Source organism: Eretmochelys imbricata, chromosome 23 (assembly GCF_965152235.1).
Source record: "Eretmochelys imbricata isolate rEreImb1 chromosome 23, rEreImb1.hap1, whole genome shotgun sequence".
Classification (NCBI taxonomy): Eukaryota; Metazoa; Chordata; order Testudines; family Cheloniidae; genus Eretmochelys; species Eretmochelys imbricata.
In genome coordinates, this window is record NC_135594.1 from 4,598,109 (window position 1) to 4,620,880 (window position 22,772).

At 51.2% G+C, this 22,772-nt stretch overlaps 1 protein-coding gene across 2 annotated transcripts; it reads left to right on the top strand.

Annotated features, from left to right (window-relative positions):
* The first annotated feature begins 7,371 nt into the window (after window positions 1–7,371).
* On the top strand, window positions 7,372–19,311 carry TBCB (tubulin folding cofactor B). Of its 2 annotated transcripts, XM_077840174.1 has the most exons (6): window positions 7,376–7,559; window positions 11,882–12,025; window positions 12,925–13,021; window positions 14,425–14,616; window positions 14,746–14,818; window positions 15,267–19,311. In XM_077840174.1, the coding sequence occupies exons 1-6, from the start codon at window positions 7,434–7,436 to the stop codon at window positions 15,382–15,384; spliced, it is 750 nt and encodes a 249-aa protein (XP_077696300.1). In that variant the 5' UTR covers window positions 7,376–7,433; the 3' UTR covers window positions 15,385–19,311. The 2 variants fall into 2 exon arrangements, with proteins under 2 accessions (XP_077696299.1, XP_077696300.1); XM_077840173.1 differs by having other exon boundaries at window positions 7,372–7,559; window positions 14,425–14,818.
* Window positions 19,312–22,772: the final 3,461 nt, after the last annotated feature.

The window sequence follows — 22,772 nt, forward strand, 5'->3', positions numbered from 1 at the left end:
CCTAACCTTCTTGATGCTTTTTTCTGATGGCTGCTGCCCAGCGAGCAGAGGGTTTTTGGAGCACTCGAGCCGCTCAGCCGCATTGTTGGTGCTAGCAGCAGTCCCACGCTGTTCAGTGGAGTCCTGGAAGAGGTTGTGGTCAGGCCAGGGGGGACGCTGAAGGATCAGTGCTGCACCCCGAGGGGTTGGGCAACTGGACAGCAGGTTCCAGCTCTCAAGAAGGGGGTGCTAGCCAGAGGGTTTTTGCCCTGAGAATGTGCCTGGGGACCCCAAGACTGGGGCAGTGGCTGGTTCCAGAGACTTAAAAGACGGTCACGGCCATCTAGTGAGTGGCCAAGAGGGGGCGCTCAGTTGGGAGCTGACTCACTTGCTGTATTGCTAATCACAAGGGAGGTTCCCCATCATCATCTCATGTGGCAGGGGACTAGGGTTCTGCCACAGGGAGATGTTAAGTTCTGTCCTTGCTGCTCCTGTGAAGGTCTGAGCCACTCTGTACGTGCAGCACAGAGCCAACTGTGACGTTCCATGGGTTCTTCTCCAGCTCCGAATCAGAAGCCCGGGGGCTATAGTGGGGGACAGAACCCCTGCCTCTGAACCTTTCTGTTGGACCAAACCCACCAGCCACCGATTTCACCATCTGGTTTGGACAGAGCTGAAAACTCATGCCCTGAAGCCAGCCGCAGAACCTAATTTGGATGTCGGCAGAGCTTCCTCATTCCCTTGTTACTGATCAGTTCAAATCTCCATCCCCTGCCCCTGCTACCCTCTTCCTCCAAAATGCTGCTGCAAAGAATCAGGGGAAGGGATAACTTTTATGAGTGAATTTCAGTGCCCAGTCAGGAGTGGCAGCCCCTGGGGCCTGGCTCCTGTGCCTATGGAGAAGGTGACTCACTAAGGTAGGCCAAGGAGAAGCAGGACAAACCACATAGAATCATAGGACTGGAAGGGACCTCAAGAAGTTATCTAGACCAGTCCCCTACACTTATGGCTGGACTAAGTATTATCTTCTAGACCATCCCTGACAGGCATAAATGATCTGGAGGATGGTGTGGATTGCACTCTCAGCAAATTTGCGGACGATACTAAACTGGGAGGAGTGGTAGATACGCTGGAGGGGAGGGATAGGATACAGAAGGACCTAGACAAATTGGAGGATTGGGCCAAAAGAAATCTGATGAGGTTCAATAAGGATAAGTGCAGGGTCCTGCACTTAGGACGGAAGAATCCAATGCACCGCTACAGACTAGGGACCGAATGGCTAGGCAGCAGTTCTGCGGAAAAGGACCTAGGGGTGACAGTGGACGAGAAGCTGGATATGAGTCAGCAGTGTGCCCTTGTTGCCAAGAAGGCCAATGGCATTTTGGGATGTATAAGTAGGGGCATAGCGAGCAGATCGAGGGACGTGATCGTCCCCCTCTATTCGACATTGGTGAGGCCTCATCTGGAGTACTGTGTCCAGTTTTGGGCCCCACACTACAAGAAGGATGTGGATAAATTGGAGAGAGTCCAGCGAAGGGCAACAAAAATGATTAGGGGTCTAGAACACATGACTTATGAGGAGAGGCTGAGGGAGCTGGGATTGTTTAGCCTGCAGAAGAGAAGAATGAGGGGGGATTTGATAGCTACTACCTGAAAGGGGGTTCCAAAGAGGATGGCTCTAGACTGTTCTCAATGGTAGCAGATGACAGAACGAGGAGTAATGGTCTCAAGTTGCAGTGGGGGAGGTTTAGATTGGATATTAGGAAAAACTTTTTCACTAAGAGGGTGGTGAAACACTGGAATGCGTTGCCTAGGGAGGTGGTGGAATCTCCTTCCTTGGAAGTTTTTAAGGTCAGGCTTGACAAAGCCCTGGCTGGGATGATTTAACTGGGAATTGGTCCTGCTTCGAGCAGGGGGTTGGACTAGATGACCTTCAGGGGTCCCTTCCAACCCTGATATTCTATGATTCTATGATTCTATGAGGTGTTTGTCCAACCTGCTCTTAAAAATCCCCAATAATGGAGATTCCACAACCTCCCTAGGCAATTTATTCCAGTGCTTAACCACCCTGACAGTTAGGAATTTTCTCCTAATGTCCAACCTAAATCTCCCTTGCTGCAATTTAAGCCCATTGCTTCTTGTCCTAGCCTCAGAGTTTAAGAAGAACAAATTTTCCCTCCTCCTTTTAACAACCTTTTATTGAAAACTGTTGTCATGTCCCCTCTCAGTCTTCTCTTCTCCAGCCTAATCAAATCCATTTTTTTCAGTCTTCCCTCATAGCTCATGTTTTCTAGACGTTTAATCATTTTTGTTGCTCTCCTCTGGACTTTCTCCAATTTGTCCACATCCTTCCTGAAATGTGGTGCCCAGAACTGGACACAATCCTGGGCACAATCAGTGCAAAGTAGGGTGGAAGAATTACAACACTCCTGCTAATACATCCCAGAATGATGTTCCCTTTTTGTGCAACAGCGTTACACTGTTGACTCATATTTAGCTTGTGGTCCAATATGACCCCCAGATCCCTTTCTGCAATGCTCCTTCCGAGGCAGTCATGTCCCATTTCCCACCTACACACCTGTGTGTGTGCTATTTAGGGGAGTTGTCCCCATTCAGGCCTGAAAGTGGAGGCACTGCTGGGGCTGGATCCACAGCCATCGGGCAGATCTGCCAGTTGCATGTAGAAGGGCCCCCGGGAGGCGATTGGTGTGGGCCCCTAGACACATCAGACGAAGTCCTAACAGAGGCTAACCATGCGCCCGGCTCTTCACTCGTTAGAATTCAGCGCACAGGGCGGCTGGCTAGGAAGACAATGTTATTCTCCCGTGACCCTGCTGTCGGGTGACCATTAGCAGAGCCTTTGATTAAGGGGAAGCATCGATGGAAAATAACTCACGCTGGGCACCTGCCAGCTCCCCTCCCTAGCCACTGTCCCTCCTGTGAGTGCCGTCTGAACTCAGCGCCTGATTCTGAGCCCCACAGGGCCCAGCCTGATTCCCCCTCTCCTCTCCCCCCCCGTGCCACTCCCCAGGGGTCCAGTGCCACTAGCGTGAAGCAGTCTTATCTGTGCTGTGGCTCAGCTCTCTAAAACCACCAGCCTCTGGCAGCAAGAGCCCTGCCCTGCAGGCCTCCACAGGCCCCGCTCAGGCTGCGCAGGTAAGCGATAAGCTCATGCCAAAGTCCTCAGCCCAGGCCCTGTTCCGCTGCACACGCTCAGAATTCCCCGGAACTGTACAGCACAGTTCTGCTCAACACACAGCCCTGAGCTATAGTGATCAGGAAACCGAGAATAAGTTGATTATCAAAGAATAGACATGCCAGTGCTGGGGGCGGGGGTAAGAATATTGGGACCAAACGGTTACATATCAGAACACGCTTCCTGGAGACAAAGCACCAGACAAGTTCTCTTCCCAGCTAAAGACGCTTGTCTCGCCCAAAGTCGTGTTCAGCCAAGCCTGGTTGAGGTCCCTTTTTCATGAAGCAAACTCGCTGGCCGTTCGCTGCCAAGGGCAAGGATGCCAGGGCGTCCCCTTTGCCCCCCCCAAACGTACCAGAACAAACCTTTGATGTTCACCCCAACATAATGTCGTCGTCCCCCCACGCCGCTATACCTCTTCCTGTTAGCTTCCTTCTGAAGTCCCTGCCAGGTTTCATTAGCATTTCTAATGGGTGCCCAGTGTGAACCAGACAGTGCTCAATTTACATGTAAAGAGATAGATGGATACATGGATCTTGCCTGGAGGACAATCTTCTTTTCCCCTTTCCTGGTGACCCACTCCCAAGCTGTACCTTCAGAACATAGGTTTCAGAGTAACAGCCGTGCTAGTCTGTATTCGCAAAAAGAAAAGGAGTACTTGTGGCACCTTAGAGACTAACCAATTTATTTGAGCATAAGCTTTCCGATGAAGTGAGCTGTAGCTCATGAAAGCTTATGCTCAAATAAATTGGTTAGTCTCTAAGGTGCCACAAGTACTCCTATTCTCCTGTTGGTAATAGCTTATCTAAAGTGACCACTCTCCTTACAATGTGTATGATAATCAAGGTGGGCCATTTCCAGCACAAATCCAGGGTTTAACAAGAACGTCTGAGGAGGGGGGCAGAGAACACTTCAATCTCTCTGGTCACGCGATTACAGACATGAAAGTTGTGATATTACAACAAAAAAACTTCAAATCCAGACTCCAGTGAGAGACTGCTGAATTGGAATTCATTTGCAAATTGGATACAATTAACTTAGGCTTGAATGGAGACTGGGAGTGGCTAGGTCATTATGCAAGGTAACCTATTTCCCCTTGTTTTTTCCTAACCCCCCCCCCCCCAGATGTTCTTGTTAAACCCTGGATTTGTGCTGGAAATGGCCCACCTTGATTATCATACACATTGTAAGGAGAGTGATCACTTTAGATAAGCTATTACCAGCAGGAGAGTGGGGTGGGGGGAAGTATTTTTTCATGCTTTGTGTGTATAAAAAGATCTACACTTTCCACAGTATGCATCCGATGAAGTGAGCTGTAGCTCACGAAAGCTTATGCTCAAATAAATTGGTTAGTCTCTAAGGTGCCACAAGTACTCCTTTTCTTTCTTCAGGACATAATTTTCCGTACAGATCCATAACTCCCGTACATACGTTTCAAAATGGTAATGACTTTCATTAGAGATCTTAACCTGTCACCCTTTGGGGAAACTAGGATGTAAATACCAGAACCAGGGGATTCCAGTAACCTTTATGCCCTCTGCCAGCCCAGCTGGCATCAAAAGATCCCTGGGTTACACCTCCCCCCACTCCCCTGACATCCCTGCTGCACCAGATCAGTCCAAGGGATAGCTCTATCTCTCCCTGCTACAGTGGATGAGATTAGTGGGCCTTTCTGGCCCTTTATCCCCCTTCTCTGCTGGACCAGAGCACTGGTCTGCCTAGTTCACAGTTAGGGCTCTCTTGGTTCTTGTCACGCAGACAGAAAGCAGAAGGTCAGAGTCCAAAGTGCAGGCAATGCAATGTGTATTGGGGTTAACAAGCGTAACCACAGCTCTTTACACCAGCAGAGCTTCCTTTCCCCCCTCGCTCCTGGTACCGCCCCTTACCATGTATGGTCCTACTCCATTTTGGAGGTTCTTGAGTCCGGGGAGTTCAGTATCACCTCTTTTGTACCCCACGGGAAGGGGAAGGAGTAAGGTTGTGTTCCAGCCAGGGTCAACGTTTCTTTGGCTTTTAGTATTTCTTATACCTTTCCTCCCTACCCCGATCCCCTTTGGCCCTCTCAGCTGGTTGCTTGACTTTGTCTTGAGAGAGGAGTCGGGGCAGAACTGTCCTTCAATTGTACATTTGTATATTAAACTCCCATCATATCCAGCAACACTTTAACTGTATTTCTTATCTTTTCTCATGGCACTAAACCCCCGATCTGGCTGTGGCAGAAGCAACACTCAGTGTCTTTGTTCCTTGTTCACATATGTCAATAAGACACAAACAATTATATTTTAAAACCCCCAAACTTCACCTGGCAAACAAAACCCAAAATTCTATCTCAGGCAAATAAATAGGCCTAAATACTATATTACCATCACTAGCACTCACTACCCTGCCATAACAGATCACACAGAGAGTTGTGTAGTCTTCTGTTTGCATCCCCTGTCCTGCTGGGTAAACACTAGCGTGTGATCTCTTGTGCCCTGCATCAGACTAATGGCCCATATGTTATAGCACACGTTAGCTGACGGGGAGCTCAGAGCCCCAGAGGTATTTAGGCACCTAACTCCCACTGGTTTCACCCCAACACAGACAGCCACCCATTCACCCAGCTCTACACCCTCCCATCCATTGGGCACCTAAATACCTTTGAGGCTCTGGACCTAAATAACTCACCCAAGAGGTCTGTGGAAGAGCTGGGAACAAAACCCAGAGTCTTAGGCCAGCTGTCTAACCACGGGGCCTTCAGGATGAGCGGATGCCCGAAGGGAGGCCCTACAGAAATATAAAATTGTCACTAGTGTAGGATACTTCAAAAGGTGCTGGAAGTAATGTGCAGCTATAACACGGATGCTGTGCATCTGCCCATATCCATGCACTCTGCCTCACAGCCACCCTCCCCAATGCAAAAAGAAAAGGAGTCCTTGTGGCACCTTAGAGACTAACCCATTTATTTGAGCATAAGCTTTTGTGAACTACAGCTCACTTCATCGGATGCATACTGTGGAAAATACAGTGGGGAGATTTGAATTGGAATTAATCTGCAAACTGGATACAATTAATTTAGGCTTGAATAAAGGCTGGGAGTGGATGTGTCATTACACAAAGTAAAACTATTTCCCCATGTTTATTTCCCCCACCCCTGCTGTTCCTCACACGTTCTTGTCAACTGCTGGAAGTGGCCCACCTTGATTATCACTACAAAAGGTCCCCCCCCCCCCGCCCCCCTCCGCTGCTGGTAATAGCTCACCTTAGCTGGTTTCAGAGTAACAGCCATGTTAGTCTGTATTCGCAAAAAGAAAAGGAGGACTTGTGGCACCTTAGAGACTAACCAATTTATTTGAGCATAAGCTTTCGTGAGCTACAGCTCATTTCACAGTATGCACCCGATGAAGTGAGCTGTAGCTCACGAAAGCTTATGCTCAAATAAATTGGTTAGTCTCTAAGGTGCCACAAGTCCTCCTTTTCTTTTTGCGAATACAGACTAACACGGCTGCTACTCTGAGACCTCCCTGATGCATATACCCGCACACCCACCCAGGCACCAGGGTGACCAGACAGCATCTGTGAAAAATCGGGACGGGGGGGTAGAGGGTAATAGGCTTCTATATAAGAAAAAGCCTCAAATATCGGGACTGTCCCTATAAAATCGGGACATCTGGTCGCCCTGCCAGGCACTGATGCCTGCAGCCATGACTGGGTGCACAAGTCGATGCATGCAAGAACGGGTGGGTGCATGGCTGGGACGGCTGCATGGTAGGGAAGCACCTACTTCCACATGGATGCAGGCACCCTCACATGGAGCCATGCACCTGTCTGCACATGCATCCACACGCACCCTCCCATCCTCGCGTGCAGCTACCTGGGCATGGACCGACATAACAGAACCCGCCCTGCCCTGCCCTCTCCGCCCAGCTGCCCTCACCGTTCTGCGGCCTCCGCCTTCAACCTGCCTCTATATTCCGCACTGCCATTGGCTGAATGGGGCTCCGCCGCACGTAACGCCGCCTTCTATTGGCTGAGGTCAAAGCCGGGCCGCTTGTGAGTTCCATCTGGAGGCGGGGAGAAGGGGGCTCACAACGCACTTGGATTGGTTGGTCCGGGCGGCGGGGGCGGGCCGCGCCCGGGGCCGACCGCGGTGCGATTGGCCGGCCTGGGCGGGGCGGGCGGCGATTGGCCGGGCGCGCCCGGGGGGCGGGCCGAATCTTCCAGAAGCGAGCGGGCTCCCGACGGCGGGCGGTCGCTCGGCGGGTGCGGCGGCGGCACCATGATCCTGTCGGGGGCGCTGGGCGCGGCCTCCCCGGCCACCGTGTCCGTCTCCATCAGCAGCAGCCTCAACTCCTTCCGCGCGCAGAAGCGCTACGGGCGGGGCCTCACCATCGCCGAGTTCAAGGTACCCGGGACCGGCCCCTCCCCCGGGAACCGGACACCGGACCGGGACCGGCCCCTCCCCCGGCCTGACCCACACCCACCGGACCGGCACCGGCCCCTCCCCTGGGCACCGAACCGGACACAGGACCGGCCCCACCCCCGGACCGGCCACCGGACCGAACCGGGACCGGCCCCTACCACGGCCTGACCCACACCCACCGGACCGGCCACCGGACCGGACCGGCCCCTCCCCTGGGCACCGGACCGGCCACCGGAGCGGGACCGGCCCCTGCCCTGGCCTGACCCACACCCTCCGGGCACCGGACCGGCCCCTCCCCCGGACACCGAACCGGGGCTGACTGACACCCCCCCAGGACCAGCCCACTGGGACTTTCGCTCCCCCACACCCCTGTCCAAACTGGGACCTCCTGACCCACACCCTCCCCGCAGTGCAGTCGCCCCTGACAGCAAATCAGGACACGCCGGACCCGACGCTGAACCCTCCGGCGCTGGGGTGGGATTGAGATGTCCCTAGGGCTGACTGACCAGGACCAAGCCCTGTGGGTCCCCTGACTCCCTCCCAACCAGGGACTGACCGAACCCGTCACTGGACCAGAACCAGCACGAACCGTTATTACCCTGGCCCGGGCCAAGCCCTATGGGACCCCCCCATGCCCTCGACACTGGCCTGACACACTCCCGACGCTGGACCAGATGGATCAACGCTGACCCCACTAACATCTGCCAGGGCCTTCACGGCCTGATCTCCTTGGGACTAACCCCACTCCTGGGAGCCCACTGACACCTGCTAGGGCTTGACCCGCCCTTGGACCCTGGACTGGGATCCCCCCCCCACACACCCTCCGAGAACCTACCAGGGCCTGACCCATTCCCAGACCAACACCCCACCCCACCCTATTGCTTGGGATGGATGCTGACACCACCGACACCTGACCCCCATGGCTCCTGCAAGGACCACACTGACTCCTTTTTAGGACCTGATCCTCCCTGGCTCTTCCTGAGCTGGGGACCTCTCTCTGGGACTAATCTACCTAGTACTAGACCTTCCCCAAATCTCTGTGGGATCTTCCCACGTGTTGCCATTGGTGAGGGCAAGGCACTGGGGCTGAGCTCCCATCTGCTGCCCTCCCCAGGGGCCCAGGCGAGGTGGCAGGAGGAGCTAGCCTCTCATCTGAACTCTTCCTCTCCCTGCTAGGCCCTCCCCGACTCCTGTTGCTACTTACTTGATCCCTCACCCTAATCCAGAGCCGGCCCCTGCTCTCCTGATTCTGAAATTGTCCAGCTGATGGGGCCTCTATTGTTCCCCTTCTTCCAGGACCCTTCAGTGACCCCTTCTTGCTCCCCCAACATTTGCCGATGAACAGCATCCTCCTTCCATGCTTCCTTTGTTGCCTTTTCCTCGGGTCTTTGCACTGAGCTCTTTGCTTGGATCCCTCAGACGCCACCCCCATTTTCTCCTTAAAACACGCTTGATCCATGTGGCCCTGTTCTTTATATGACCTACCCCAGCTTGGAGTGCTCCTTTCTTTTGTGTTTTGATTGGTTTTAAGGAACCTGGGGTGAGATTTTAATACAAACTCAGGGAAGCTTAATAGATTTAGTAGATCCCGTCAAGCCCAGGTCCTTGAGGCAACACGGGTTATTCCCTACAGCTAGACTGGGAAGGATTAGACGTTTATCAGTAAAAGTCAGTAATCATCAATTTCACCATATAGCCCCCCTCCAAAAAGACCTCCCTCAATAATAATTTAAATTTACAGAGAAGCAAAGTACATTTCTCAAGCGGCATTTTTCTTACTTTGATTTAGGGCTGTTTTGACAGGTGGTGGTGGTGGCCAGTTGTGTTCTAATGGTTATCGAGCTCTAACTTTTTGAACTTCAGGGTCTGCTGTCATTAAACAGTTAGTCTGTTCTCTCCATGAGTTCCTGCAATTGTGAACATTTAAATAGATAAACGTTAAGAAGAAGAAGCTTAAAACAGTGCAGTTGAGCCAGAACTCAGTTCAGGTGCTCGTAAGCAACAGTAATGAGTCCCTGCCTGACTGAATTTCCTGCCTCTGCTCAGCCGAGAGTCCTGGCTGGGGTCTGTGCTCTGCCCGTTCAGGACCACAGGCTCCTTGCATCTGCAGGAATCGGTAGCTCTGCTGCCATGCCCCACTCACTCTGTGACAGCAGGAGCCGTTCAGCGGTGGGATGAGTGAGTGTGGGGAGAGCAGAGACTCCAACCAGGACTCTGTGGGAGAGGCCACCCTGCTGTTGAGTGGCTCCTGCCCCCTCGATTATCTGAACAAAATGCCGGCGTGTCCCCCCATGCTATTCGGAGAGCTGGGAGTACGCTGTACCTTACCTCTCCTATTCAAGGAACTAGGGATTCCTGTCAGCCTGGAGCAGCGTCCTGTCTCCGGCAGTTGCCAGTGTTCCAGAAAAAGATGGGAGAACCCTGCAGTAGGCAGACCCCACCCTAAACGGCTCCTTGTCCTGGCCTAAGGAGTCTCTGTTCCTGGTGCTTGCATCCTTATTTGTCAGCTTTTGCCAGTGACCAATGAGACCCTATAGTAACGGGGGAAATATACTCCCCCAAAATCACCCCTCAGATAACCCCCTCTCCTCCCCCTAAGCTCCCATAGAGAGACCCATCCGTGCAGTTTACTCTGAAGGCAAGCAAATCCGGAGATCTCCTGATCTCAGCGGAGATCTCCTGATCTCAGCGGAGATCTCCTGATCTCAGCGGAGATCTCCTGATCTCAGCGGAGATCTCCTGATCTCAGCGGAGATCTCCTGATCTCAGCGGAGATCTCCTGATCTCAGCGGAGATCTCCTGATCTCAGCGGAGATCTCCTGATCTCAGCGGAGCTCAGGATGGCAGGGATGGGAGGGTGGACCTACTGGGAAGTGTGTAATGGGATCAAAACCAGCATCTTCAACTCCCCCTTGGGGCCCACTGGCAGGCACTGAGATTCCAGAGCGCAGGTGTAATATACCTGTGGCAAGATGGCAGCTTCTTAGGAATAATACCTTGCCTGTGTGGAGGGCTTTTGATCAGTCATGCTCAAAGTGCTTCACAAAGGAGGGCAATATTGTTACCCCATTTGATAGATGGGGAAACTGAGGCACGGGGGAATATTTGGACCAGGGTCGCCCAGCGGGCTAATGGCCAAGCCAGGAACAGAACCTCTGAATCCTAGTCTAGTGCTCTGTCCACTAGGTAACACTGCCTCCCTGTGGAGCGCATGGTAGTTACCTGGCACTGAGGTGCCCAGTAATGATTGTATTGTTTTGGGTTTGATTGCTTTCTAGCTATATCCCAGAGCAGGGAGACAAAAATACATCTGCAGCCTACAGCCTATTGGCCTGTCTTCCTGTCTGTTCCCCCACCGTTTCCCATGCTTCTTTCTCTCACTAAACTTGACTGCTTTTTTCCCCCTCACCCCCTCTTCTCCCCTACCAGACAGGCGAGCTGCAATTCTCCATCCTGAAGCACCTGCCCCTCCAGCCGCTTTTGCTTATTTCTCTGGCCTCTCTGGTATTTGCAGTGACCCAGATCCTGTCTGAATAACTCTCCCCACAGCAGCTCTGGGGTGCATTGTGGGTCCCTGAGAAGGGCTCCATCAGCAGAAAATCCAGCCATGCCAGGCAGCCAAAAAGTGGATTAACTGCAGCTCAGCAGCTGGGGGCTTGTGCCCAGCTGTCTAACTGATGAGCCACCACTTCCTCCCCTGCAGCAGTTGGCTCTTTGCCAGCTGCTGGCTGCTGTTTGTTGCTTTCCATCGACATGTATTTATTCTCTCGGAAGGGAAAACTGATCTATAAAGCAAAATCTGACCCTGCAGGAGCTGTGTCCAGCTCCCCATGCTGCTAGGGTTGTGCTGAGCACTGATTGGTTTGCTACCTTCTGCGCTCTGTAGGACCATGTCTCTTATCAATCCCCTGTGCTCTGATCTCTCCACGTCTGAATCTGCCTTCCTGGGTGGGTTGCTGCTTCCCCTCTGTTCTCTTCTGCAATTGCGATCACTGCTGAATTAATGCCAGAGCAGCTCCTGGCAAAGCATTGGACCGGGAGCTACCTAGCCTCGGGCATCGCTGCTGAATGCGTCACCATTGCAACCAAAGCTCCATCTGAGAATCTACGAGACTGTCTAGCCCAGATCGCTTCTATCTCTTGCATTTTGTAATGTTCCTGGGTCTTATTTTCTTCTGTAAGCTCCATGATGCCTGCTTGGTCCAGTTGTCCTCTGTGGGTGGCTTTGCGGACTCTGGCTTGTATGTGGCAATGGAGTTGAGGATGTGGAAGTGCTGATCTCTGTTGTGTCTCTCCTTTTCCAGTGCAAACTAGAGCTGGTGGTGGGAAGCCCAGCATCATGTATGGACTTGGAGCTCTACACATCCGATGACAAATTTGTAATGAAACTGGACAGTGATGAGGCCTTATTGGGATCCTACCCCATCGATGACGGCTGTAGGATACACGTAGGTATCGGGGTTGCAGATCCCCAGCGTAGACAGTGATGTGAACTGCAGTGTATTCTATCCCTGTAGCACTAAAGAGCCCGCAGGACTCGACTTTTCCTCAAGTCAAGAAATGACGTTCGTTTCCTCATAAAAGAGCAGAGATTTTAGGTCTGTGAAGGGGTTTTCAGTCACCAAATGACTTAGCAACTCGAGTCTCGCTGAAAGGCAGCGGGCTGTGGGTTACTGAATCATGCAGGTGCTTTGAAAAACCCACACCCATGATCTAAACCCCCACCCCCACCCTGCAAAACTTGAAGTTTGTGTGTAAAGTTCTGCTTTGGCTTGTTTCTTTGGAGACTTTTTTTCTGTCAGAACTGACAAAATTAGCAGCACTTGGGTTCATAAATTATAACGCCAGACAGAACCATTAGATCATCTAGTCAGACCTCTGGTGTGACACAGGCCGTCAGGCGTCATCCAAATGAACCCTCTATTGAGCAGCCTTGTCTTCAGTACAGCCTGAGGGTGTGTACACCCAGCAGACCTTCCCCCCACTTGGCAGCGAGTCTCAGAGCCTGGGTCTACAGACACGGGCTCGTGCTACGGTGCTAAAACTAACCATGGTGACGTTCCCACTTGGGGTTTGAAGCTGGGGTGGGGGGTTTCAGAGTCCCAGCGTGAATGTTTTAGCACCATAGCATGAGTCTGTAGACCCAGGCTCTGAGACTCACTGCTGTGGGTTTCTGTGCTGCATAGATGTAACGTATGGCACGCGTTCCAGGGACCCCTTGGGATGCCACTACCCTGAATTACACAGCTTTAAACATCAGGTACCGGGGCTCAGTTAACCAAAACTAGGGCTAAAGAAACTGGTGTGAACAAGAGCGGACGCTGGTAATTTCCATTCTGTTCTCTAGGTTATTGACAGGAGCGGAGCCAGGGTCGGCGAGTATGAGGATGTGTCGCGGGTAGAGAAATACGAAATGTCTGCCACTGATTACGAGAAGAGGCCAGGTAAGGGTGACAGCGTTGCCAAAAGACCCATTTTTGCAGGATTAAAACTTCCATTCCAGGATTGACATTCAAAGCCTGGTGGGTTTGATATCAAATGGAGCTCACCCGTTTGTCTTGGTCACATACGTGTTCCAGAGTGGCGCACACGTAAACAGCAAAGCACCTGAAAATACCCCCTCGGCTGGCTTTGGCTGGGGGGTAGGAGGGTGGTGGGGTGTTCTGGTGCTGCTGTCCCCAAATGGCTGAACTCACATCCCTCCCCATGAGAGAAGAGGGCCGTGAGGATAACGCCCCATACACCAATGCCAGGTGGGTGCATAGTGAGAACCGCAGCATGTGTCCTGGGTGCGGTGGCTCAGCTTCTCAGGATGCCTGGCTTATCTGTACTAGAAATGCACCATGCGGGCAGCGACCCACCGGCATCCTCCACCATGAGGTGAGGGTTTGTGCATTGTTGCTTTCTGTTTCCCTCAGTGCTGTCCAGTTTAACTCAAACTGTGGAATCAATGGAAGGTTAAACAGATCTCACTGGCAGCAACCTTGCCTTGCATAATTTCCACCCACTCCTTGTTCCCCTCACTGCTCTCCTCCCCTGTGTCGCCCTGAAGGACACTTCACCCTCCTTGGCATTGGTACCTTCCCTCTTACGCGTGCTTGGGCAAGGAGTTTCTCCGAGGCGAGAGATGGGGAAAAATGAGATTGTTACAATCCGACTTACTGTAAATCTCCGATAATAAAAGGGAAATCTTCTACTCCCTTTTGCAGGAAGAAATGCTTTCCTTCCTCTAGGGCCAAAATACCGACTGGGATTATTTCACAGTCAGTTTACTCTTACACAGGTGAAGACAACCATGAACGCCCCAGTGATCTTATTTTAGGTTTGGGAGGCTTGTATGATTACAGATGTAGTATGATGAGTGGGAACTGAAAAAAGAGGGTCTGGTTTCAAGAGGGACCTGATTGCGTGTGACACCGAGGGGGTTCATTGTATAATGGGCCATGCTATTACCAGATACAGGCCTCTCAGCATGTAACCTTGGCCTCTCTCTCTGCATGCCCGGTAAAGATCTTTCCGGCACAGCCTCTGCCTCCTGTGTTGCGTATCGCTAACGAAAGATGGATGGCGGCAGTGAGATGTTTTACTGCTGCTAGGTTGATCTGGGCCCCAAAGGTAGGTGTTTGAAGTGGAGAAAATTGACTAAGGAAACGTGAAACCGACCAGGGCTGTTGATTTTGTCTGCGTTGAGTGAAAAAAAAACAATGGAAAAGGGGGAAAAATAGATTTAAAAAAAAAAAATCTCAGTTCTAATCTTGTGTCCCATGATAGGTGGGAGTAGATGTTAAAATGTCCAAACCTGACTGTGTCCTTTTAAGACCAACCCTTTTCCCCCTCTGGCTTCCAGACTCTGTGCGCTCCTTCCTGAAGCGCAGTAAGGTGGGGAAGTTTAACGAGGAGGAGATGTTGAAGAAAGAGGCTGAGCAGGAGCAGAAACTAGCAGAAGAGAAGGCTCTGGCGGAGACCATTTCAGTGGGTGCTCGGTGTGAGGTACGGGTCTCAGGCCAGCCCAACAAACGGGGGACAGTCATGTTCGTGGGTAAGTGCTGCTGGCCCCCGGCTCTCAGTTCCTTTCCACCCTGCCTGTCTGAAAGGACAATTCTCTTAGTGAAGATCAAGCATACAAAGAGTGTCTGTGACTCGGTTTTGATTCTCCTTCTCTCCGTAGGGCTAGCAGAGTTCAAACCGGGCTACTGGATTGGCATCAAATATGACGAACCCTTAGGGAAAAACGATGGCAGGTAAAAACCCTTCCTCTGTCCAAGTTCTGTCTTGGTGCAAACGAGTAGCTCTGCTCTGTTCCCAATAGGGGCCCATGCCAAGCCAGGTTCTCTCAAAGGAAGCGAGGGGTGTGGTTTGAGCACCCAGCGCCTCATCCCTGGACTTGCCCTGGGACCTCGCTCCATGTCTGTGCCTGCAGCTTGTATTGAATGTCACCCTAACAACAGTGCTGAGCAATAATCTGGTTTATTGTGGGCCAAACGCACGCCGAGGTGTTAACTGCTCTGGCCTGTATGGAGTGACACAGGGATGGCTCTACCCTTCCGTTAGGCCGGGGGAAAGGACCTATGAGGAAGGCGGCAGTCACGGCTCAGCATCTGGTGGTGCGTTGCCGAGACAGCTGTGCAGGGGAAGGGAGGGCTGTGTCAAGCCGCTGCCGAGCTCATCCCCGACTCTTCCTCTTCCCAGCGTCAATGGAAAGCAGTACTTTGAATGCCAGCCCAAGTACGGCGCGTTCGTGAAGCCTCAGTACGTCACCGTGGGGGACTTCCCAGAAGAGGATTACGGACTGGATGATGAAATGTGACCGGGAGACAGGAGAAAGGAGTCCACGTGGACCCGCCGCCCTCTTCACATGGCTGTCGACACGCTGCGGCGTCTCAGTGGGCTGCTGCATTTGGATCCTGCTAGAGGGCACCTAGGTGAGGGAGAAGATGTGACAAGCAGCTGTTTTGGTTTTTTTATTTCTTCTGATTGTATCTGTTTGTTCAGTGAAAGATGCCATATCCCTTTGTTTTTTCTCCCTCCCCTCCATACGCACCAGCTTAATGCAGTGACACTAATAAAGCTGCCTGGGAGGAACTGGCTGTGCAGCTTAGCAGTGATCCTTGTATCTGGAGTGTGTCTTGTGTGCCGAGATCCGGCCCGGTGGCTCCAGAAGCCATTGATCAGTGGTTGGATTGAGGGCACAAGGAACCCACAAAGCTCAGATTTAAACCTATGGGAAAATTTGGGTTGGGCAAAGGGTTTAAAAACGCAACGTATTGAGAAATAGAGCATTGTCCATGTGACTATCGTGATCGACTGCGCATGGATTCGAACGTCCTCATGCTCGAACCAAGGATTAGGATCCTAAACCACAAAATCGGTATCAAGGTTGCAAACCCCTCCAGCATCCTGAGATGTTTGGAGCCAGGGTTTGGCTTAGTTCACATCCCTTTGTCCTTAAACTTTGCTTAATTGAAGGAGGTTACCCCACTAACATGTCCGCTGTGAGACACTCAATTTGAACTCCCCTTTATTCTCAAACCCCCCCTCCCCCTCAAAAACCCCTACCCCAAGCAGAATTCTGGCCCTGTAAAGGGAGACGTGCCAGAGACCCCCTGAAGTCCTTTGCTGTTGATTTTACACGGAAGGTGCCCAGATGCTAAGGTGATGGGCAGCAGAATAAACATGCATAGGTCTTAATTCTTAGAATGACAAAAGTATAAATACCTGCTGCAGTGCAGTTTACAGTAGCTACTGATTGACTCAGTTGAAAGCTGCAGTATTCCCCTTCAAGGGTGTGTCTTGGACAGATGAGACAACCCTGAATTCTTGTCTATTACCTTTCCCCTGTGCTGCTGCAGTGACTAGAGAAGGCATAAGGTGCATTATTAAATCTTTAGCACCTCCTCGCTTGTGCCCCTGAAGTGTTAAGTGTTTGTCTGTGCGTAGCTCTCAATTTCCTGGTGCCTTGAGTTTAATTTTAGACAGCGGTAGTTAAGGAAACAGATGTGTTCCCCAAAATATTAGTCCAGTGGCAGGTGACGGTACAGCCCCCTCTCTCTAACTGTTGTGGTTGATAGCGTGGAGATCCTTTGCAGCTGGCCGTCTGTGTGTGGATGTGCAGCTTAATCCTTCCCTGCCTCTTGTGTGGGTGACTATAACGTCCAGCAGGGAACATTCTCTAACCCCCTCTCTGCAGAGCTCTCACAGCACCATGAGGGAATCTTCCCTTTTCTGACCGCCTACAGTTTGTATTTCTCTTCCCACAATGAGGCTGTTTCAAGACTCTCCTGTAGCTTAGCCTCCAGTCGCTGCCATTGGGCTGTCCAATGCCCATTGTGCCGGGTCTGTTCTGGCAGAGGCTCTGTGTCCCGAGGAAGAGAAGATCCTGAGCGCTCAGCTGGCAGGCTGCTTTCAGAAACACACCAGTCGCGCCGTGAGGGGCGTAAGCGTGAATAGCATCAAGACTTCCCAAGTAACACGCTGTGACATGCTGGTTGATCTTGTGACAATTTACGGTGCAAGCTTGATGGGTTTGGGTTCCAGTGAGCGCTCTCCTCTCTAGCAGATTTGAAAGGCAAGTCCCCAGATAACCATATTAGAGTTTCCCACAATGCTTTTCACTAATGGAGAACCCCACTGTGGTGTTAGAAATGGCTGTAGGTCACTTCCTATGCAAGCTCCTCGAACACCTGAAGAGATCTTCCCCCAGTCTCAGTTACTGCACTCAGCTTGGGGCAGGGGGGCTCGAACCTGGGATGGTGGTTTCTAAATCCAGGAGCCTCCACTGCATCAACTGCTGCAGGCTCATCGACTGCTATATTGCCCAGGCACCACTAGAGGGGGACATATGAACAGCCATATCAGGTCAGGCCAGTGGTCCTAGTTCAGTATCCTATCTTCTGACAGTGGCCAGTGCCAGATATTGCAAAGTGAACTGAACAGGGCAGTTATCAAGTGATCCATCCCCTGTCATCCACTCCCAGCTTCTGGCAGTCAGAGGCTTGGGACACCCAGAGCATGGGGTTGCATCCCTAACTATCTTGGCTAATAGCCATCGATGGACCTATCCTCTATGAACTTGGCTAATTCATTTTTGAACCCAGTTATAGTGTTGTCCTTCACTTGTGGAACTCCTTTCCAGGGGATGTTGTGGAGATGTACTTCCTTTTGTTTGTTTTAAACAGAGCTCCACACTGAGTTGGTATGGGCTACGTGAATGCTTCTAGCGAGCCAAGCCCAAGAATCTTGCACCTTCCATTGTTTTAACAGTGGCTCTGACGCTGACTTGTGGTGTGATCCGTGGGCAAGTCACTTGGCCTCGCTGCCTCTGGCTTGTGCGACATGATAACAAACAAACATTCACTCTGTGTATGGTGTGATCACTAGATTTTGTTTGTTTGTTCTCTTTTGAGGACGTGATTGTGCCATCCTGGGGCTCTAAGGTCTTGTGTGAAGTCCCTTGGGATGTGTAGTTCTGAGGCTACTTTACAAAAAGCTTCTACTCCACCACATCTACCTTTAGGGTACGAAGGGAACAGGACTTCCTGGGCTGTAGTACGGTGATCTCAGGATGCCCTACAAATGTTGCTTGCAGCAGTGCAGCCTTTGGTCAGTTTCACAGTCGGGCAGCATGGGGGTGTGTGTGGAAAGCTAGTGGTGGTGAGAACTTTGATTTGATGGCAGGTCGCCTGGTCAGAATCGGAGTCTTCAAATGTGTGTGTTTCACAGGATAAGGATCATTCTGTCTTGATTTTTTTTAAAATCGCCTGTTGCCGAACTCTGGCTGAGATGTAAATTTGTAAAAACTGCGATGTAAAGTCATGGTCTTGCTCTTCGAACCCAAGTGGGTTCATCATATTTCTTCTCCATGCTAGCAGCCTCTTCGAAGACCTTTCCACCGGAGGGATTGCTAGTGTATTTTAACCACCCTCTGAGCAGCGTTAAACCGTACACGCAGCAAGACTTCCAGAAGACTGGGATTTTTTTACTGGATGCATCAATTTTTCAGATGCACAAGCTGAGCCTGTTCAAGGGGTCTGATCTTCGGGAAGTGCTGAGCATCAACTGCCTGAAAAATCACCCTCTTTTAAGGGGTCTCAGTTCAGGTGCCCCCAATCGCTTGTCACTCCTGAAAAATGGTAACCTGAGACATGGAGCCAATGATGTGCTGCTGTCGGTAGCAACAATGGGGAACGAAGGAGCTCTTGTGGGCATCCAGTTCACAGCTGTTCAGCCAGTCAAAACCAGCGCATTGTTTGTGTCCTTTGCAAACCACACTCCTGCTATTTCCAGAACAGGATGGGGGCTGCAGGACGGACATGACCTCTGCTCTACATCCTCCCCCGCCCAATTGCTCCCAGAAGGGCATAGCTGTAACCTTGCTATGCTCTTGCTAATACTGCTTCCACCAATGAAACAGACCCCGGCAGCCAGTTCAGCCTCGGGGCCTGGCTGAACCGATGTCTCCAGCTGCTGTGCTGATGACTCCTTCTGCATCTCTTGTAAACAAACTCCCCACGGGTCTTGTGTGACTGACACTGGAGTCACTAGCCGCTACATCACAGCTATTGTGGGTCTGGGCTATTGCTGCACTAAGAAACGTATGTGAGTAATTCTGGTCAGCTCTTCGTGGGTTTCCCCATGTGACTGGATCCTGGTGGAGAAAAGTCGTATCTGGTCTGATGCAGTAATTTGGTACGCTTGTATGGATATTGAACAGAGTAAAATGCTTTCTCCAACTGGATCAGTGTGAGGATTATCTGAGCTTACACAGACAATCGCCTGAAACCAGACTAACCGCTTGGTTAAACTTGTGCGTTAACTTTCTGTGGGAGGTTGTAAAATGATCCAGCGGCACTAAATACACAACACTGTCTGTGATGCCGACCTACAACTGGGCAGGAAGTGGGAGTAAATCTGTTCACTGACGCCCCCCTTCCCCCTTGCCCTTTCTCCCATCAAAATCAGGGTTGGAACTCGCATTGATGCAGGAGGGAGGAGGCTGGGTTGGTCCTTGGTAAATAACTTCTTTACCCTACTACTCAAATCTAGCAATTCCCTTTTTCTCTCAGCTAATGCTAGGCCATTCCTGCCGTCTGTCACAGCTTCATGGCTTTAAATCCAGCTTGGCCAGTGGCTTTTATTTCACTAGGACATTGAAACCTGGATTAATCAGTCCCTTAAAAGTGTCCCAGGGCAATTACAACCTGTCCCATGTTACTGTTTGTTTGACTGCTGGTTAGGACTTCTAGGACTATAAATGGGTGTGTGTATGGCGGGGGAAACGTCTCTTTGTACCAATGACGTATTGCTAACATTGGTTAGGATCTTCCTAATGCGTACATTTCCTTTTAAAATGTGGTAACTGGATTTGCTGACCTAGCTCCTTTTGTTTAGCAAACAAAACTTCCACAGATTCTTTTTGTCTGGGCCCTGCCTGTTTCCTCTGTGTGAAGAATTATGTAGTGGTAGCTGATGCTATGCGATCATAATGACTAGAATAAAAAAATCCAAACCAAGAGTGGCCCAGCTTTTGTGCTTGCTTAGGAGGAGCTACAGGTAAGGAGAGAGGCCTAATATCTGACCATGGGATCTACAGGGCGGCACTTGGTTCAACTCAATCCATAATTCTGCTGCCAACTGCACCACAAGTTGGTGGACTCTTACAGTTTCAGGGCAACAGCACCTGCATTCCCTCTCTGTGACCCACCAAGGGCACCCACTTACAGCTTCCAGGCTCCCACCTTTCACCTTCCTTGGGTCTCTCCCTTCTGACAGGCTTTTTCCAGGCTGCACAGTTCCCTGCCTATGCTGTGATATCCCCAGCAAGCCAGACTGCCTAGGCAGGGCAGCTTTCTCTCCAGACGTTATGAACAGTGTAATTACCAGCAGTTCCAAGTTATCACACAGCTCTTTCTAAGCAAGCATGTTTATTCTTAAGGTGAAAGCATTACAGAGAAAACACATTAAAAACAATACAAGAACCTAAACCCATGCTTAAAAGCTTACCCGAGATAAGCCTCAGTCTCGGGTAGGTATCAGTTCTCAAAAACCCGCAACTGGCTTTTTCCATGGTTACAAATTCATAACTCAGATTCAGAAGTAGAACCCAAGCTGGGCACTTGAACTGTTGGTTTATACAGCTGGGCCCTTTGATCTCTTCTCGGACAGGTGCTCAGCAGACAATGGCCCCCTTCTCAGGGCGCAGCTGCAAAAAGCTGGGTTTTTGCGTAACTGGAAGTGGGGAATTTTCATTCACTTTCCCCTCCGGCTTCCCCGGGAAATCCACTTCATGCTTATTGTTTCATAACTCCACTCCTGCCTGGTGCAATTTTAATGTAGCCCTCTGCCACTGCCCCCTGACCTCACATCACCCCACCCCACCGTCCCTGCAGTCCAGCCCACAATAATGCATAAATGTTGCATTTAGTACAATGTGGCCGGTCTACACTTAAAACGCCGCATCGATGCAGCACTTAAGTGAAGATGCTCCCACGCTGCTGGGAGAGAGCTGACGTAGTTGGCGTAGTTACTCCATCTCCGCGAGAGGCTCTCCCGCTGATCTAGCGCTCTCTACGTGGCGGATTAAGGTGGGCATAGCTACACCACTCGGGTGTGGATTTTCACACCCCTGAGCAATGTAGTTATATCAACATAGGTCTCTAGCATAGACCTGGCCTCAGGTTTTCAAGGATATTACCGGGACTCGCCATATCTGTCCCAGACTCAGTCTCAACCACAGTGTCCAGAGCTGGGGAGAGCAAAAGAAACTTGTTCTGGTCCATCCTCGGCCATCGTGTTAAGCCGTCAATCATCCTGTTAATCATAGGAATTATCACATTGGACCTTGTCTAGCCCACACGCCTGCCTGACCGCACCCAGCGTTAGATACTGCAGAGGACGGTGGAATAACCTTGCAGCTGTGCCATCATCTGCCCGACCTTGGGTTTCATCCTGGTTGCTAATAGAGATGTGTCTAAGCCCTGAAGCAGGAAGTTTAAAATCCCTTCCAGACTTTGTTAACCAGTTATAATGCTGCATATAAACGCTGCTTAGCCTCACCCACCAATGCTGGCCAGGCAACTCTCTGTTTCCTTAGCAGCTCACGCAGTGAGCTCTAGTGTATTTTTCTGTTGCCCTCCCCCAGCTGTCCCCAACCTTCCATTGGCTGTAACTCTGAGCCTTGGAACCAGCCTGTGTCTTTCTGCGGAGGCTCTGTAGAGAGAGGTGGGGCAGTGGGTCTCTGACATGGATAAAAATCCAGTGGGTGGTTTCTGGAGTGGTTGCCCGGGCTTGCAGCCTCTCCTTTGCCCCTTGAGTACTGCAGTTGCACAACCCAGGCCAGGACTTGTCCTGTGGAACAGGGATCAGCAAAACACCAGGCCAAAGCGATGCTCCTGGACAAGTCTATTAGGTTTGTTCTATAGGGCCTTTATGTTGCAAATGAAGAAGGGGGCAGGTTCTCCTTTAAGGTACTTATCTGGCCCCTTTCACCTAGTATTTGAGCACCTCAAAATCTTTCATGGAGGTAGGGAGGGGTTATCTCCCTTGTACAGATGGGGAAACTGAGGTACACAGCAGTTAAGTGACTTCCCTGGCACCACACAGGGAGCCCAGGGTAAAGCAGGGACTTAAACCCAGCTCTCACGCATCCCAGGCTGATGCTCTAACCCGTGGCCATCCTTCTGCTCTACCCAGCCTGTTGTAAATGGGTACATTTCTAGAGAGCCCTCCAGCCCCAGGCATTCCAGAGCTCTGCCAGATTGCTAGTTTTGTTCTTTGTCTGTACAGGGCCTGGCACACGGGTCCTGGTTGACTCAGTTTCCCAGGTGCCACCGTAATATACCTAATAGAAATAAAAAATGTACAGCACCTGTCACAATGGAGTCTTGTTCCATGCCTGAGGTGCCTAGGTGCTACCGTAATATACCTAATAGCAATAAAAAATGTACAGTGCCTGACATGCCTGTTCCATGACTGGAGTTCCTAGGTGCTACCCAACATAGGCTAACAGCAGAGCATGCTCCCTCCACCTCCCCTGCTGCGAACGGCAATACCGAGGTGTAATGGACAAACCATGGTCTCGTATGTACAGGTGCCTCGAGGCTAAAACATCACACAACTGCACAACTGCCTGCTTCATTGTTAGCCCTGATCTGAAGACACTGTGGAGACTCGACTCATTGCATCAACAGGAGGTCCTGC